General features: G+C 60.3%; 2 protein-coding genes across 2 annotated transcripts; one reads left to right on the top strand and one right to left on the bottom strand.

Moving 5' to 3' along the window:
- Positions 1-1033: 1033 nt before the first annotated feature.
- Positions 1034-4701, bottom strand: PRR36 (proline rich 36). The gene is made up of 8 exons (XM_054583351.1): positions 4431-4701; positions 4216-4315; positions 3875-3987; positions 3355-3781; positions 2929-3079; positions 2592-2822; positions 2012-2489; positions 1034-1847 (listed from the first exon to the last, which is right to left on the bottom strand). Exons 1-8 carry the CDS (start codon positions 4699-4701, stop codon positions 1333-1335), a joined length of 2286 nt encoding a protein of 761 aa, XP_054439326.1. The 3' UTR covers positions 1034-1332.
- A 5931-nt stretch (positions 4702-10632) lies between these two features.
- On the top strand, positions 10633-17270 carry LRRC8E (leucine rich repeat containing 8 VRAC subunit E). Its single transcript, XM_054583364.1, has 3 exons — positions 10633-10703; positions 13955-14097; positions 14935-17270. Exons 2-3 carry the CDS (start codon positions 13960-13962, stop codon positions 17176-17178), a joined length of 2382 nt encoding a protein of 793 aa, XP_054439339.1. The 5' UTR covers positions 10633-10703; positions 13955-13959; the 3' UTR covers positions 17179-17270.
- The last annotated feature ends 262 nt before the right edge of the window (positions 17271-17532 follow it).

Genomic DNA, 17532 nt, shown 5'->3' with positions numbered 1-17532 from the left:
TGACAGGAACCTGGCTACAGGGCAGACTGTGAGAACTGGGTCTAGGGGCAGAAACACGGCTGAGGGCCCAGCACAGAGTCTGGCTCTGTCCTTTTACCTGTCCCAGGATGGTGGTCCCTGCCAGGCCTCCATCATTCTTGGTGTGAAGTAGGAGAGGAAGGGCCTGGGGGCGTTTCCTGAAGGAGCACTTGCAAAGAAGGGCCTGGGCTGGGGCTTGAGGAGTCCAGGGCTGGGGGGGCTGGGCTATGGGAGGAAGGGCAAGGAGTTATGGTCATGGGGGACAGGCATGGTTGGCTCTGGTGAGGACCCCTGATTGTGGGGCACAGGTGAAGGTGCCTGGCTGGAGGGGTTTGAGGAGAACACCCTAAGTGGGGACAAAAGGTGAGGCCCGTGGGTTGGGAGCCATGAAGGGGCATGGCGAGGACACCTGGAGAGGATGGGGTGCTGTGAGGACACCCTGGTCGCCTACTCAGCCTTGGAAGAGGCTGCTCCTCCCCACAGGTCCCTCCCCATCCTGTCCCAGGAGGGCCCTCCTCCCTGTGCCCGCGCGTTTTGAGGAGGCTCCTGCCCGGCTTGAGGCCTTCCCTGCGCTGCAGCCTCCTCCCAAGCAGAGGGCAGTGCGCCCTGGGTAAGATGGCCGGGGAGGGAAGAGAGAGGCCAGCTGTCGCAGGCGACCCCTCCCTCCTAAGGTAAGAGGGTGTCCGCGGGAGGGGTGTGGGGAGGGGCGGCCCTTCCCACGGTCTCCCGCGTCTCCCCAGGAGTGCTGGCTCCCCCGGCCCAGCGTGAGAGGAGCGTGAGTCCTTCGTCCAGGCTGGCCACGCACTAGCTTACCCACTCGGTGGTGTGGACTCGCCTGGGTCCCTCCTGTGCCTAAAGTGTCCACTAGAGGTCAGAGAGTCAAAAACCTACATTCACGCACGTGGTGGGGAGGGGACATGCCGCGCGAGACCGGGCTCGGCATCTCCGGCCCCACCCCACGCCCGCGACAGCAAAGGCGCACAGGCTGCCGTGTCCCAGCTTTATTGCGCGCGCGGCAGACAATACACTGGACACGGGATGGGGCCTAAGCCTAGGGAGGGAGCGGAGCTCGAGGGAAAGCCCGAGCATGTCCTAGGCCAAAGGGGCGAAGCTCGAGGGGAGGACCTTGGCCGAAGGTGTAAATGTGTCGCGAACCTGGGACAAAATTCTAGGGCATCGCTCTAAGGGGCTGAGACCAACGCACGGAGATTCGGACTGCAGAAGGAGGGGACCAGCATCTAAGACAAAGAGGCGTAGCCGCGGGGCGGACGCAGAGGCAGGGGCGGAGTGCGGTGAGCGGGGCTGTGGTCAGGCTCAGTGGAAGGTCTCCACCTCCACCACGGTCCAGTCACCCTGCGGGGAAGCCATGTCGTCCGGGGAGAAGCTGGTGACCGAGGTGATGCTGGCGCGGGACTCGTCCAGGGGAGACAACAGTTCGGCCCAGCGACCCAGTTCAGCATCGCTGAGCGCAGTCCGGGCACCCGCCGTGCCGCCGCCACCACCCCCAGCAGTCCCCGGGCCACCGCCGCGGTCGCCAGCGGCACCTTCGGTCGCCGCTAGGAGCAGCGTCCGGCTCAACAGGTGCTGCACGACGCTCGCCTGCAGAGCCCCCAGCGGCAGCTCCCCCAGGCGCGCGGGCTTCACGCCGCGCGAGGCCGTCCCCGCCCCTGCCCCGGCCGCCGCCTTCCCACCACCCGCGCCGGGCCCGGGCCCGGGATCCAGCGGTCCCGGGGCGGAGGTCGTCGACTCGGGCCTTTCAGCCTCGTAGATTGTGCACAGGCCGTCAGCAGAGCCGGACCCAGCAGCCGGAGGCCAAGGCAGGGGTACTCCTGCAGCGAGAAGCGGGAAGCTAGGTGGAGGGAGAGTGGAGCCCAGCCCTGCCCCCGCCCGCCTGCCCCGCCCCCTAGATGCGCAGCCGCGCCTCCGACCCCGCCCACCCACATTCCGGTACCTGGCCAACGGCACAGCTCCGCCGGGCTGGAGGGCTGCTTACCCGGGGTGCCGCGGACGGCCACTGGCGGAGCGGGACCTCGGCTCCAGGCAGCCGGGTGGCAGGCGGCGAGCTCCGCGTCGGCGGGCGGGGAGGCTGCAGCGCCGCCCTCGGGCCCGCTGTCGTAGCCGCGCAGCTCCTCCGGTGTGCTTGTGGCGCTGCTGCTGTGGCCCGCCAGGTCCGGGCCGCTCAGCGTACTGGACGGGCTGCGCGAGGGCGGTGGCGGCGGGGCTGAGGCCAGCGCCAGCGTCAGCCGTGGTCCCGGGATCGGGGCATCGGGACCCGGGGTCGGGGGCCGGCGTGGCGTCTGAAGAGAGGGTGAAGCAGGAGGAGAGGGAGGAGCCTGCAGAGGGGGCAAGGCCAGAGAAGGGGGAGCCGGAGGAGGGGGGGTGGCCATGGGAGAGGGCGGGTCTTGTTGCAGAGGAGGCAAGGACAGAGTTTGTGGCTGCGCAGGGGCCATAGCCAGGAAAGAAGGCATGGCCTGCAAAGGGGACCCGGCCGGTGAGGGAGTGGCCTGCAAAGGTGATGAGGCAAGAGAAAGAGAACCCTGTAGAGGGGGCAGGGTCTGAGAAGAGGGAGTGACCTGTAGAGAAAGTGTGGCCAAAGAAGAGGCACTCTGCTCAGGAGGCGTGGCCAGAGGAGAGGGTGGGGCTTGCAGAGCTGTTGAGGCCAGAGAAGGTGGGGCCTGTAGAGGGGGCAGGACCAGAGAGAGCGTGGCCTGAAGAGGGTGTGTGCCCAGGGGAGGAGCCTGCGAGGTGGATGTGGCCCGAAGAGGCTCCTGCGTGGGAGGTGTGGCCAGTACCTCGGGCGTGGCCTGAGGGGGGGGCGGAGACAAAGGACAGGCCAATGGAGGGGGCGTGGTCAGAGGAGAAAACTGCGGTGCGTCCGTGGCTACGGGCGAGGGTAAGTTCCGCGGAGACCTTGCCTGAGTGACAGGCGCTTGTAGAGGGGGCGTGGCGGGTGACAGAGGAGTTGACAAAGGAGGTGCAGTCAAAGGAGAGGCGAGAGCTGAAAGAGGGTGCAAAGCCATAGAGACCTGGGTGGGGGACGTACTCTGCCGAGGGGGTGAACCTGAAGGAGAGAATGAAGGCAGAAAAGTGGCCGTGGGAGAGACGGGTGCCTCAGGAAAGGATGTACCCAGATGTGTGAGTGGGGCTGGCGGAGTGGGGAGGGGCTGTGGAGAGGGTGGAGCAGAGGGAGGAGGGGCTAGTGGGAAGGGCGTGGCCAACGGACAGGTACGGGCCTGGGAGGGAGGCGCGGTCGGTGGAAAGAGAGGAGTGCTCCGCAGAGTGGCTGGGTTGTGGACAGGAGGTGCCAGTTGTGCGGTCGGACACGGTGGAGGTGACCCGGCCAAAGGAGGGGAAAGGCTCTGAAGGATGGCTGCGCCCTTCCTTGGGGGTGCGGCCTGCGGGGGACGCTGAGCCTGCAGTCCTTTCGACTTGGCCTGCGAGGGGTGCCCCAGCGTCCGGGATGTTCCACCCAGCGAGGCCCGGGAGCGGGCTGGAGAGGACAAAGGGGTGGCGCCGGATCCCAGGGGGCGCGAGGCTGGCCTCTGGAGGCCTCCGCCGGAACTGGGTCGCCTCCTGGCAGCGGGGTTCGGCTCCGCGGTACTACGCTGCTCCGGGGCACTGCTCACTGACTTCCTGGGGACTTCGGCCGGCGGTCGCGGCCGTGCATTCGCAGCTGCCCGGGGGGGCCCCACCTCAGCACCCACACCCCGATACCGACTGGAGATGGCTGGGGAAGAGGCGCCTGTGGTGGGCTCAGAAGAGTCTAGGGACAAAGCGGAAGGCCAAAGGGTCATCGATACTTCCAGGCTGGTCCTCCTCATTGCCCAGGAACCCCACTTCTCCCCAGGTCACATACCTCTCCGTGCCCCCGCACTCAGGGCACTCCTTCTGGAAGTTTCTGGGAGTTTTCCTCTGCCCATAGGTTCCTCAGCTGAGGGCCGGAGCCCTTTCTGCCCAAGCGGGCCTAGCCTGGCGGCGGGGGTGGGGAGGGGGGCGTGCTCAGGGCAAAGCCCCCCTTCCTTGTTTAACCTCCAAAGTTCACACTTTCTCATCTGCGAAATGGGGCATACGGGCTCTCTGACGCCTGAGTGGCTTTCCCCCAATTCGCGCCCAGTGATCTGCGAGTGTTCCCACGCCATGTGTGAAATGATTCCAGAGAGTGACGCTAACCCTTGGCGGGGGAGGGGGAGGTGTTACCTGGTGGTCCCGCTGACACGTCCCGGGCTAGAGATGGAGCCTGGGCCAGGGCTCTTGGCGGGGGTCCGCGCCCCTCTCTCCGCCCCTGGGGGTCTGGAGGCTGCTGGAAGAGGCTGAGTCAAAGCGGCGCCCCAGAAAGCAGAGCGAGTCTGGTCCCTCAGAAGGAGAGGGCAACAGGGAGGTGGGGTCGGAATCAGGAAAAGGGGCTGGGGTACCTGGGCTTCCGGGACCTGTCCCAGCGGTCCGCGCGGGTCTCCCGGGAGGAGCGGCTTCCAGGAGAGCGGCTGCCCGGGCGGCCCCGGATCGCTCCGCCAGGGGCCCTCGCCCCACAGCTCCTGCCGCTCCCAGAACTCGGAGGGCCGCGGGGGTTACTGGGGGAGGCGGTCGAGGAGACCCTGGAGGTTTGGGGGTTTTCCGAAGGCCAGGAGGGCGAGAAGCCGCGGTCTGCGCAGCTGCCCCTGCCCTGGCCCTGTCCCTCTTGTCCATCCCGTACCTGATGAGGAGACACACCGGTCAGCATCCCAGGTCCTGCACCGTACACAGCCTGCAGGGACCTGGGTCCTGGTACCTCACTGCTCCTTCCTCAACTCGCCGCCCATGGGCGCGCAAACCTCGGCCTCGATCCACTTCCCTCCCACCCAACCACACACTCACCAGCCCAGCTGCTCTTGGCTGTCCCCAAGTCCCACCCCCATCACTCTCCTCCAGACCCTGCCTGTCCCAACCACCCCTCCCCCTTGTCCTGTTTCTGCTCTCTTTCAGCACCGGAGATCCACGACCCTACCCCTCGACCCGTAGGGACCCAGACCATCAGCCTCGGGGACAGAGGACTGACACAGGCTCCAGATGCGGTTGGGGGACGAGAGCGAACGCCCGGGTCCCCTCGCCAGCCTCGAGGGACGCCGGCACCTGCCGGGAGGAGGAGCGGCCCCAGCTGCCCGCGCACGGGCTCGGGGAGACAAAGAACTGCGTCCGGAGCTCATCCCCCTCGCCCAGCAGAGCCCCAGTCCGCGCCCACTCCACCTGCTAGCGCCGCGCTCACCTCCGTCTCGGGTCTCCTGCTGCTCCACGCAGGGTCGCCTAGGGTGGGGCTGTGTGGCAGCGCCTAAGCGGCCGCGAGCAGCAAGCAGGCGAGGGGAGGGGGCTGCGGGCGGTGGCGCAGGGAGCCGGGCCCGCCCCTAGACCGCGGGCTTGCGAGACGGGGGGCGCACGCGCCGGATCCAGACCAGGGAGGCGGCGGGAGCGCGCTGGAGGGAGGGGCGGCTGCGCCTGAGTACCCGCGACCCAACCCAAGGGGACTAGGAGGAGGAGGGAATCTCTTGAGGTCACCGATCCGGCCTCCCCACCACACCACCTCCACCTCCACCACCACCACCACCACCACCACCACCACCACCACCACACACACACACACACACACACACACACACACACACACACACACAGCCCTGGCAACCAGGGGGCGGGACCATCGCGCCTCGGCCTCATCGACCAGTCCGGGTGTTCGGTTTCCTTGGTCACTGTCCTGGTCTTCGCGACTAAGGAGGCCAGGTCCCCCAGAGTCCCCGGAGGCAACCGCCCCTCTCATACCCAAAGGCTTTCCCAGACCCCAGGAACCCCCCTACCTGGTGGTGGAGAGGACTACTGGGAGAATGCGGCCTGGGAATTAAGGGGCAAACCCTGAATTTGGGGGAAGAGAGGAAGGAAGGAAGGTCAGGAGGGAGAGAGAAACCTATGGTGAGAGGTGACCCAGTCTTCTGCAGGGCAAGGTACACCCACCCTACGCACCCTCCCAAGTCACATGAAGGAGCAAGGTCAGGTCAGTAAAGGCTTCCGAGCAGAGCGAGGCTTTGGGAAACCAACACTGTCAGAGGCTGGGAGGTGTCAAAACAGGCGCCTGAAGGAGCCGAGAAGATTCCCCCTGAGGTTTCCCAGCCCAGCCAGCGGGGTGTAGGTTGTTTCATTCTGGTGACTTCAGCTCCTGCAGGGGTCTCAGTGGAGGAGCTTGGTAGGGGGCTGTGGTGTGGAAGGCATGGGAGTATTCAGAGGGAGGTGGCCATCCTCAGGTGTCCTATGCTGGCCAACTGAGGCCGGGCGCCCTCCCACACCTTCCTGTTCCCCCCACGTACATACTGTGCTCTCTGCCCCATGTCTCATCTGTCCAAACGCTCAGCCACTCTATCCCCATCCCAAAGAAGCAGCTCCCTATGCCCCGTCCCTTCTTCCCCATCACGTGTGTGTGCCCCCACCCCCAACACACACACACGCACACTACAGGAGCAGCTCGCCCTTTCCCTGAACTCAGGGGGCTTCTGAGCACAGGACCAGGGAGAGTGGCACTTGGTACCAGGGTGAGCCTGCCATCGGGGGAGGGAAGAGTGGACCTAACTAGGTGTATGTGAGCCATGCAAGTTTGTGGGGGGGGGTTCTTTTTTTGTAATGCAGGGGCCTGATTAAACTTCGATTGCAGAGGAATACACCTCAAGGATGCCCACCTCCAACCAACATGTTGCCAGCCACACAGCACATGAAGAGCAAGGCTACCTCCCCCACTGAGGCTCCTTTGTTTTAAAGATCTTGGTTGACCTTTTTTCTTTCCACGCTTTAAATTCACCAATAAAGAGTGACTTCAGGAGCTCATGAAACCCAAGGCCTCCACCCTCTACCCCAGTGAAAGAACCGCAGGCCGCTTTCCCTCTCCCCTCCACACCCAGAGCCACACTGTGGCCCCAGGCATGTCATGTAATTCCCAGGCCCTGTGGGGCTCCCTGCAACCACGATAAGAACCACGGGGCAGGGCCAGGCACACGTTGGTGTTAAATGGCTGAGACCAACCCCAAACTTTCAGGTGTGCCCAAAGCAGGGGTTTGTGTTTTCTCAAGTCAGGGGTTGTATCCGCAGTTGAGGTTCAGGGGATGGAAGAGAGAGAGGCCAGGGTCAGAACTGAGTGCCTTGCGTTGTGTGGTGGAAGCCAACCTTGAAAATCCATCTTTTCAAGGAGCCCTCCCTCCAGCTTGGGAGAGATGCTCCCCACAGCCCCCAGGATGCTGCCCTCTGGACTGGATCATTCCGGGCCTCATATCATCCCCAGGTCTACTGAGGGTCGCCTGTGTGAGTCCCTCCCGGCAGGGCAGCAGCCGGGCCCCCCGCCTTGCTTGCTCGTCTGTTCAGCTGCAGTGCCCTCCTGAGTCACAGCTGCCCGCTCTGAGGCCTGACCTGCTGACTTCTGCAGGACGAGGGTCCCTCCAAGGCGAAAGTCAGTGCATCCTGCATTTCACTGAGACCTGGACTCTGCCCTCACATAAGAACATTCCTCAGATTTGGTCCATCAACAAGGGGATGCATTATGCAAACCAAACACACCCTGCAACCCCTATAATGGAATATGCCTCAGCAGTAACAAGCAACAGACTACAGTACCAGGAAACTCAAACCAGGGACAAATCTCAGAAATACTCTGCTGAACAAAAGAAGCCACACACACACTTCACTGTATGATTCCATTTATAGAACATTCTGGAAAATGCAAGCTAATCTCTGGTGGCAGAAAGCAAAACAGCGGTTGTTGGGAGCTGCTGGGGGAGAGAGACTGTTGGACCACCCATTGTAGCCACTCTTGGACTCCCGACTCTCAGAATCTGTGAGGCAATGAATACCTGTTGTTTTAGGCTGGTAGGCTTGGGGGTGATTTGTTACATGGCAATAGCTAACCACTCACCTCAGGTTCACAAAACCTTAGAAGCCGAGTATTAAATACAAGTGTTGGTGAAAATGTGGAGAAATGGGAAAACTTGAGCGCTGTTGGTGGGAATGTAAAATGGTGCAGCTGCTGTGGAAAACAGTATGAAGGGTCCTCAAAAAGTTAAAAACAGAACTACCATATGATCCAGCAACCCACCCAAAAGAAGTGAAAACAGAGACTCCCAGAGATGTTTACACACTCATATCACAGCAGCATTCTCCACAATGACCAAAGGTGGAAGCAACCCAAGTGCTGTCGATGGAGGAAGGGGTCAACAAAATGTGGTCTAGCCATACAATGGAAGATTATTCAGCTTTCGAAAAGAAGGAAATTCTGAAACAGGCTACAATATGAATGCAACTTGAAGATATTATGCTCAGTGAACTAGATCAGCCACAAAAGGAGAAATATTGTATGATTCTACTTATAAGAGGTTCTTTAAGGAGTCAAATCCATAGAGACAGAGAGTAGTAGGTGGATTCCAGGGGCTGGGAAGGAGGGGGAAGGGGAGTTAATGTTTAACAGTGACAGAGTTTCAGTTTAGGAAGATGAGAAAGTTCTAGAAATGGATGAGGGTGGTGGTTTCAGAACACTGTGAATGCGCTTAATGCCACTGAACAGTACACTTAAAAATGGTTAAGATACTCAGTGGATTGAGTGCTGGTCTGCAAACCAAAGGGTCATTGGTTCAATTCCCAGTCATGGCACATGCCTGGGTTGCGGGCCAGGTCCCCAGTAAGAGGTGCACAAGAGGCAACCACATGTTGATGTTTCTCTTTCTCCCCCTCTCGAAAAATAAATAAAATCTTTTCAAAAATGATTAAGATGCTAAGTTCTGTTAGATGTATTTTAACACAATGCTTTTTAAAGTTGGGTATTATTGACATGGGAAACCTCCCGCATTCCCAGCGGGGACATAGAGTGGGCAGTCTTTCTGGAGAACCACTGGAAAGCACTGGGAGTATGCGTGTCCCGTGACCCAGCCATTCCTCCTGAGTGTCGATACCTATGGCAGACGCCCTAGGGCCCCTCTGTAACACCTGAGCACCCATGGTTCCCACATGCAGGGAAGTCAAAACTACCCAAGAGTGAATGCCCCTCCATCCCCTTTCTCCAGAGCAGCCCTCAGCCAAGGCAAACCAGGCCTGGACATCAGCGCCCCAACTAGGAGGTGCCTCCCACCATCTCCCAGCATTCCCCAGAAGGAGCCCCAGTTTCCCACAGTGACAACCTGCTCATTCACCCTCATTGATGCCCCCTCGTTAAGGCTTCCTGGCTTCCCTCCCTTGCCACGGTCATGTCCCCGCCGCCCCACCATCGGTGATGGCTGGGATCACCCCTGAGATAAACTATTTGCATCCAGTTCTTTGTCTCATTGTCTGCAATCAGAAGAGCCTGAATTAAGGTAACAGCTCAATCATCCACCTATCCATCGTGAACTGAATGCCCACCACTGGGTGCCTGGCACCATTCCAAGTGTTGGGGACATTACGGGGAGCAGAAGAGACTCCTGCCTGGGGTTATTAACGGGGCTTCCAGCCCAGCGAACTCAGACTCTTGCATAAGTCTGCCAAGCTGGGTGCTCATTCCAGAACAAAGCCAGAAACAAGCCCAGGACCTGGATATCAAGGGCCTTCTTGGAGCAGGAAGAGGCCACTGAGTGGAAGGCAGAAAGTGCTTTGTCTCAGATGGCACCTCAGAGGGAGCCCAGGGCTTAATGGAGGTGGAGTCCTGAAAGGGGCGCCCATTGCAGAGTTTTGCAGAGGAACCTAAAGCGTAGGGAGTCCCAACCTCCAAGGTTTCAGGGTCTCAGGAGGTGTCTAATCTGGTGAACTCTGGGGCCTCTGACTGGGCTGTCCCAGTGCGGGTGGGGTCTCCCCTTCCCATTCTAGTCTAGATCCCCTTCCTTGTTCTGTAGACAAAACAGACCAAGGTTCAACTGCCTGCACCTCCAGGCTGAATTGGGAATTGGCGAGTCTAGGACCCAGCCCAGTCCTCCCTGGGGGCGGGGGGCGGGGGGAGAAAAGGCTGGACATGGAGAGACAGAGTCATTCTTTCTAGAAGACGGCCTCTCAGCCTGGACGCCAGCCCCATCTCCCGGAGCCCTCTGACCCCTGCACCCACCCACAGAGCACCCAAAGACCTGGCTTCAGCTCACTCCAGATGTAACCCCCGGTGGACAGCCCGCCTCCAGTCCGGGCGGGTGTGACAGGTAAGCACCCCACTCTGCCCGGCTCCTCTGAGTGCTGGGAGCAGGAACGAGAAACCCTCTTCTTCTCCCCTGGACCTTGGTCACTGGTTCCCTGGTTAGACCTCAAAGCCAGGTGGCTGCACCTTGGGGTGGGTGAAGGAGGAGGCCCTTCCACGCTTTCTGACCGCGTCTACACAGCTTGGCTCCAAGGAGAGCGCCCGGCCGGTGCGCAGTGCCTCCAATCCACCTCATACGTGTGCCCCAGGCCAGGTGCCTCCTGACGGCAGCCGAGCCCAGAGCTCGGGGACCCTGCTCCTAGGGCCGTCCCCCAGGCCACCGGGGGAGAGCAGGATTAGGGTCCCGCTTCTCGGCGATTCCCGGGCGCCCGGAGTCGGGGGACACCTGGGAGAGAGGCAGGGCTGAGACGTCAGGTGGGCGGGGCGGGACGGGGCGGCCCCGGGTTGCTGCCCGCCCGCCCTGATTCACCCAGCCTGGCCCGGGACTGACTCTGCGGGAGCAGGGACCCAGGAGCTGGGCCCAGCTCCGCCCGGAGCGGTGAGTAGGTGGCTCTCTCCACCGCTGGGAACCAGGTTGCAGGGTGAGGGTCGGGCCCACGGGGGGACTGCCCCAAGTACGGCTGCACTGTGTCCTGGGCCCACCGCCACCCGCCCGGCTGCGAAGGAGCTGGGGAGGAGGTGGGGGCAGGAAGAGGTTAGGCCCTGGTCGGGCCGAGGGCTCAGGACAGGACAACGACAGAGTGAGGATCAGCAGGCTGGGTGCCACCCCTGGGCTGGGGTGGCGGAGGTCTTCTTCATGCTCCCCTCTCCTTGGCTGCGAGACAACAGCAACAACTCATCTCTGGGAGCCCCTCAAGGCCCCAGAACCACCACTTGGAGTCTTCACCAGGCTGCCCCCTCCAGGACTCTTGAACCTAAAGATTCCCCAGACCCCCAAGTCCTGGCAAGGCAGCTTGGAAAAGCACTGGGTCGGGAGTTGCCAGGTGCGGGACCTCCACCCAAGATATGCTACTAAAGGGCACCCCCCAAAACCGAGCCTCAGTTTCTCCCTTGTGTAAAAGCCAAATGTTGGACCCCGTGCCCTCCAAGGCCTGTTCGGGCTGACGACGGCTGCCGTGTTCCCCTGCCCCTCAGTGTGGACTGTTGAGTGGGGACAGGGGCTGGACCAGGAGAACCCACCACTGCCATGTTTTGGGAGACAATCTGGGAGCTTGGGGAGGGTCTGAGAGAGGAGAACCGAGTCAGGTGTGGGAGCTAAGGCTGGGAAGGGGGCCTGGCCCCGGGGCTCGGCCGACGGACTGCCTCTCCGGAATCTGGAGTTCAGAGCAGCCGTCCTTCATCTCATCCCCGCACCCGCTCCTGAGGGTCTTTGGGCAGAGATGTTGGTTGGTGTCTGTGAAAGGTTTCCTCCCAGAATGGAACAGAGTGGATGCAATCAGACAGGTGGAACCTGGGGCTTGGGCCTCAAATGCCATTTGTGACTGTGAAAACTTGAGCAAGTTATTCCTCTCCCTTTAAGCCTGGAGAAAGAGGGTTTCCAACACTCATGCTCCCAGGGCATTGAGAGCATCGGGTGGCTTTAAGTTGCGTGTGTGGCCCCACTGTTTTTCTTAGGGTCCTTCCCCATCCCAAAGGTCCGGTTCTCTGGATCCTCCCACCCACCCTATTCAGACAGAGGGGGGCCAGCACTGTGTCTGTGGAAGCTTAATGGCAGGTTGCGACAATCAAGTTTGAGTCATGGAGACACATAATGATAACGTCTCGTGTCTGCCTCTGATGGTGTTGTGTATGCGCCTTGTTCCATGGGAACCACCGGGCCATCTGCTGAGCAACTGGAGGTCTCTGCCTGGCTGCCTTTGGTTGTGGACCCCAGAAGGGAGCTTCCACTGTTGTGAGATGGATCCTGAAGTGTGGCAGAGGCTCAGGTAGGAAATTAGTGCCTGACTCTGCGTGTGGCATTTCTGCTACAGCCCCCAGAGTTACTGTTCTTCGATTAAGCAGCTGAGCAGTGTCCCTTGCGGGGACAGATAGCCAGGGCAGGGGGAACAGTGGGTAGCAGGGAGTGGAGAAGGGCGTATGGTGTCTCCCTGGTCCTGGCCTCCCCTCCACTGTGTGCGTGCCCTTCTGCCCGCGTGCACCGGTGTCCCCAGGGACCCTTTAGGTGGCTGCCTTGTGCTTTTGGCCACTGGGGGCTGTTAAGAGGCTCTGGGTGTGTTTCTGTCAGATTCCCTGGGAAGGCCAACTGGAACGCACTGGGGCACTTTTACGTGGCTTTTCGTTTTGGTCAGCATAAAGCTGAGCCTGAAGGGTGAGCCATTGTGTAAGGGATCTTGTGTTCTCTGTGCAGCTCCTCGCGTGTGCCTGGTGCGGGGTGAGTCAGTCCTGAGTCAGGGGGCCAGTGAACAGGCATGTGCCCACTCCTTTCTAGCTCATCCCCATCTGGTACAGTGGTGGGAGTCTCTGATGGGATCAAGTGGGTGGGGCCTGCATCCTCCACCCCCACCCACTCCTACCTAGTCCTCACCCAGGAGTCACCTCAAGGCTTTCAAGGGTAGAAGGGACAGAAAGTGAAGGTATGGAGGTGTCAGGGCACTTGGCCGGGTGTGGGACTGGGTCAGGCTCCCCCTAGAGATGGATAGAGGGCTGGAGGACCCGGCTGGCGGCCTGCGCGCTCCCTTGCCTGCCCCACCTGCATTCAGTGAGGCTATCAGGATGAGGACAGCAGGCTCCAGAAACTCTTTGGGAGAAATGAGGGCTGTATACTGGGGACCGTGGACACTGGGAGGGGCGGGCAGCCTAGGAGCCCCCTCAGAGGCAGTGGTGGCCTTGCTGCCTCCCTCTCCCTCCACCTCCAGCCTCAGGGAGGGAAGAAGAGGGTGGCTGCTGGGTCCCAGCTTGTGGCCTTCGTGTGACTTGCACCTGGCCATCTGTATCGGGAATAATGATACCTTGGTCTAAAATGAAACCAAGGGACAGACAGTGGGCTGGCTGCCCAGGGGCCTGGCAGCCAAGTCCTGTCCTGGTCGTAGGTGTCACGCTGGCTCTCTCCAGAGTTTTTCATTTCCTGATCCTCCGCCACAGCCTCACCTGCCCTGGCAACCCCCTGCCTCTGCCTTTCAGAGCCCAGGTGTCTGTTTCCTGCCTCAGATCCTGGGCACTAGCCCCTCCAGAAACCCAGGTGTCCTAGTCACCACCACCCCCACCCCAACCCTCGCCCCAGCCCCAGGGCTGACCAGCCTCCAGTTTTGCCACTCCCTGCCCCTGAGGCCTGTAACCAGAGCCAGGCTCCAGCCGGCTTTTCCGGTTAGAGTTTGGAGGTGGTGCCCCAAGCTCCCCTCGAGGAGGTGGCAGCCCACGCCCCGGAAGTCCTGAGCCCTGGGCCATCCTCTGGTCCAGTGGTGGAGGGAGCTGGTGTCTGGAGCCTGGAGAGCAGAGGAAGTTTTTCCTGGCTCTGAGTTAGGGGTGGGAGGAGATGCCCCGGTTCTGAAAGGACACACGGGCTGGCTGGGGGACAGCGGCCCTGTGGATGGACAGCCCCTCCTGAGCTCCGGGAGGGCAAGCAGGTTCAAACTGGGGCAGAGGTCCCGGGAGAACGGCAGTGGCTTGGCTCCAGGAAGGAGGTGAGGTCTGGGGGAGCAGGAGAGAGGACGCACAGCTCCTGGGTTCTGCCAGATTTGGGCAGTGCAGAGCGCAGATCCAGAGCAGAGGGGTTTGTCTGGCCTCTCCCGGCCCTACCACCGGGTGCCCCGGCCTGAGGTCTCTGCACTTATACCTGCTCCTCTCCCATAGGCAGGATGATTCCAGTGGCCGAGTTCAAGCACTTCTCAGAGCAGCAGCCCGCCTTCAAGTTACTCAAACCCTGGTGGGACGTGCTGGCCGAATACCTCACGGTGGCTATGCTCATGATTGGGGTCTTCGGCTGCACTCTTCAGGTAAGGGGAGGGGCTTGAGGGGCGGGACTTTGGGCGTGGTCTGGAGGGACGGAGGAGGGGCCTGGGGAATTCCGGAAGTCTTCCTCTTACCCCAAGGAGGAGGAAACCCGAGACCCCTGCACTCTGGACCAGTTCTGATGCCTTCCCATCCCCTCCACCACTGGCAGCAGCACCAAAGTCCTTCGCGTAGCTACAGCAGCCCATACTTTTACAGTGTAATACTTACTTCCCTAGAACCTAGAAAGACCTGCGGTTACCGTATTAGTTTGCTGGGGCTGTCAAAAAGCATCACCAACTGGGTAGCCTACACAGAAATTTATTGTCTTATGGTTCTGGAATCTAGAAGTCTGAAATCAACGTTTTGACAGGGTTGGTTCCTTCCCAGGGCTGTCAGGGAGAAATCGTCCCATGCCTGTCCTAGATTCCGGTGGCCTCAAGCATTGCTTGGTTCATAGGTGATGTTCTTCCAACATCTTCATAGCATTTTCCTTCTGTGTGTGTGTGTCCAAACTTCCCCTTTTTAAAAGGGCACAGTCATATTGGCTTAGGGCCAGCCCTAATGATCTCATCTTACCTGGACCCTCCCTGCTCTGGAAAGACTATTTCCAAACACCACCACATTCACAGGTATTGGGGGTAAAGACTTCAACATTTTTTGAGGAGGGACACAATTCAACCTCTTTTTTTTTTTCAGACAAAGACCGATGCTCAGGCTTAGTGACCCTACAAGTCGCAGCCAGTTGGGGACAGTCAAGGATCAGGGCCTCCCATCTCAGCCTACTTCTCTCCCAGTTCCCAATTTCCCGCACCTTCTTTCATCCTCTTCCCTATCCCCAGGTGACGCAGGACAAGATCATCTGTCTGCCCAGTCATGAACCCCAGGAGAACCTATCTGAGACCCCATGTCAGCAACTGCTGCTGCAGGGGGCCCCTGAACAGATGGGGAGTCTCCACGAAGTGAGCGGCCTCAAAAACAACCTGGACCTGCAGCAGTACAGCTTCATTAACCAGCTCTGCTACGAGCAGGCCCTCCACTGGTACCCCAAGTACTTCCCCTACCTGGTGGTCATTCACACACTGATCTTCATGGTCTGCACCAGCTTCTGGTTCAAGTTCCCTGGGACCAGCTCCAAGATTGAACACTTCACCTCCATCCTGGGCAAGTGTTTTGACTCACCATGGACCACGCGGGCCCTGTCCGAGGTCTCAGGGGAGAACCGCAAAGGCCATACCACTGGACGGGCAACAGTGACCGTGGCACCTGAGGCAGGGCCAGGAAAGGTAGGGGAGGGTGAGAAAGAGAAGGTGCTGACAGAGCCTGAGAAGGTGGTGACTGAGCCACCTGCTGTCACCCTGTTGGACAAGAAGGAGGGCGAGCAGGCCAAAGCCCTCTTTGAGAAGGTCAAGAAGTTCCGCATACATGTGGAAGAGGGGGACATCTTATATACCATGTACATCAGGCAGACAGTGCTCAAAGTCTGCAAGTTCTTTGCCATCCTGGTCTACAACCTCGTCTACGTGGAGAAAATAAGTTTCGTGGTGGCCTGCACAGTGGAGACTTCAAGGTTCACAGGCTACGCCAGCTTCTGCTGCAACCACACCAAGGCCCACCTCTTCTCCAAGCTGGCTTTCTGCTACATCTCCTTTGTGTGTGTCTATGGGATCACCTGCCTCTATACACTCTATTGGCTCTTCCACCGGCCCCTCAAGGAGTACTCCTTCCATTCTGTGCGGGAGGAGACTGGCATGAACGACATTCCTGACGTCAAGAACGACTTTGCCTTCATGCTGCACCTCATTGACCAGTATGACCCGCTTTACTCCAAGCGCTTTGCTGTCTTCCTCTCTGAGGTCAGTGAGAGCCGACTGAAGCAGCTCAACCTCAACCATGAGTGGACACCTGAGAAACTTCGGCAGAAACTGCAGCGCAACGCCAAGGGCCGGCTGGAGCTGGCGCTCTGCATGCTCCCAGGACTTCCTGACACGGTGTTTGAGCTCCGAGAGATGGAGGCACTCCGCCTGGAGGCCATCTCCGATATCACCTTCCCCCCAAGCCTGTCACAGCTGGTGCACCTGCAGGAGCTCAGCCTGCTCCACTCTCCTGCCAAGCTGCCCTTCTCCTTGCAGATCTTTCTGCGGGACCGCCTGAAGGTCATCCGTATCAAATGCGAGGAGCTCCGTGAGGTGCCCCTTTGGGTGTTTGGGCTGCGCGGCCTGGAGGAGCTGCACCTTGAGGGGCTCTTTCCCCCTGAGCTGGCTCAGGCTGCCACCCTTGAGAGCCTCCGGGAGCTGAAGCAGCTCAAGGTGCTGTCTCTTCGGAGCAATGCTGGCAAGGTCCCAGCCAGCGTGACCGACATAGCCAGCCACCTGCAGCGGCTTAGCCTGCACAACGATGGGTCCCGCCTTCTGGCCCTTAACAGCCTCAAGAAGCTGGCGGTGCTGCGGGAGCTGGAGCTGGTCGCCTGTGGGCTGGAACGCATCCCCCATGCCATCTTTAGCCTGGGTGCACTTCAGGAACTTGATCTCAAGGACAACCACCTGCGGTCCATTGAGGAGATCCTCAGCTTCCAGCACTGTCGCAAGCTGGTCACACTCAGGCTATGGCACAACCAGATTGCCTATGTCCCTGAACATGTGCGTAAACTGCGGGTCCTTGAGCAGCTCTACCTCAGCCACAACAAACTGGAGACCCTACCCCCTCAGCTGGGCATGTGCTCTGGCCTCCGCCTGCTGGATGTCACCCACAACGGGCTGCACTCCCTGCCACCTGAGCTGGGTCTCCTCCAGAACCTGCAGCACCTGGCTCTCTCCTACAATGCCCTGGAGGCCCTGCCTGATGAGCTCTTCTGCTGCGGTAAGCTTCGGACGTTGCTCCTGGGCCACAACCGCCTGAGTCAGCTGTCGCCCCAGGTGGGGACCCTCAGGGTCCTCAGCCGCCTGGAGCTTAAGGGCAACAGGTTGGAGGCACTGCCAGAAGAACTGGGCAACTGCAGAGGGCTCAAGAAGGTGGGGCTTCTGGTAGAGGACACCCTTTATGAGGGCCTGCCAGCAGAGGTTCGGGAGAAGATGGAAGAGGAATGAAGCCAGGGAGGGGCAGGTTGGGGTAGAGGCTTTCTGGATGCTTCAGTCACAAAATCTCTACCATTGTCTTCAAGGCAGGTGGGCCCCTGCCAAGGAGGAGGAGCTGACATGTCAGCCTGCGGGGCCCAGGCAAGATCCTGGGACTGGTTTATCTGGTGAGATGGCAGGCTGTGGATTCGGGGTGGAACGGCACGGAGGGATTAACTCAGTCATAGGATTTTTAGACCGAAACCACACCTCTGTCTTTGGCTGGTTGGCCTGCCCCCAGCTCTGGGCCAGAACGGCTGCCTTCCCTCTGGACAGTGCAGCTCAATCAGTGCCACAAAAAGGGTGGGGACACGTCCCAATAGGATT

This window comes from Pteronotus mesoamericanus, unplaced genomic scaffold (assembly GCF_021234165.1).
Source record: "Pteronotus mesoamericanus isolate MK-2021 breed Mesoamerican mustached bat unplaced genomic scaffold, CSHL_Meso_final contig_730, whole genome shotgun sequence".
NCBI lineage: Eukaryota > Metazoa > Chordata > Mammalia > Chiroptera > Mormoopidae > Pteronotus > Pteronotus mesoamericanus.
Note: the sequence above shows the minus strand (reverse complement) of the source record. Positions and strands in the feature narration are given on the sequence as shown.

Excerpts from the sequence above, each read along its gene's own strand:
- PRR36 (XM_054583351.1), bottom strand. The coding sequence starts at position 4,701 with ATGGACAAGAGGGACAGGGCCAGGGCAGGGGCAGCTGCGCAGACCGCG. Across the intron at positions 3,988-4,215 it reads CGTGTCAGCGGGACCACCAG|GCTAGGCCCGCTTGGGCAGA; the intron begins GTAACACCTCCC and ends CCCCGCCGCCAG. Across the intron at positions 2,823-2,928 it reads GCGCCTGTCACTCAGGCAAG|GCCACGCCCGAGGTACTGGC; the intron begins GTCTCCGCGGAA and ends CCCCCCCCTCAG.
- LRRC8E (XM_054583364.1), top strand. The coding sequence starts at position 13,960 with ATGATTCCAGTGGCCGAGTTCAAGCACTTCTCAGAGCAGCAGCCCGCC. Across the intron at positions 14,098-14,934 it reads TCTTCGGCTGCACTCTTCAG|GTGACGCAGGACAAGATCAT; the intron begins GTAAGGGGAGGG and ends CCCTATCCCCAG.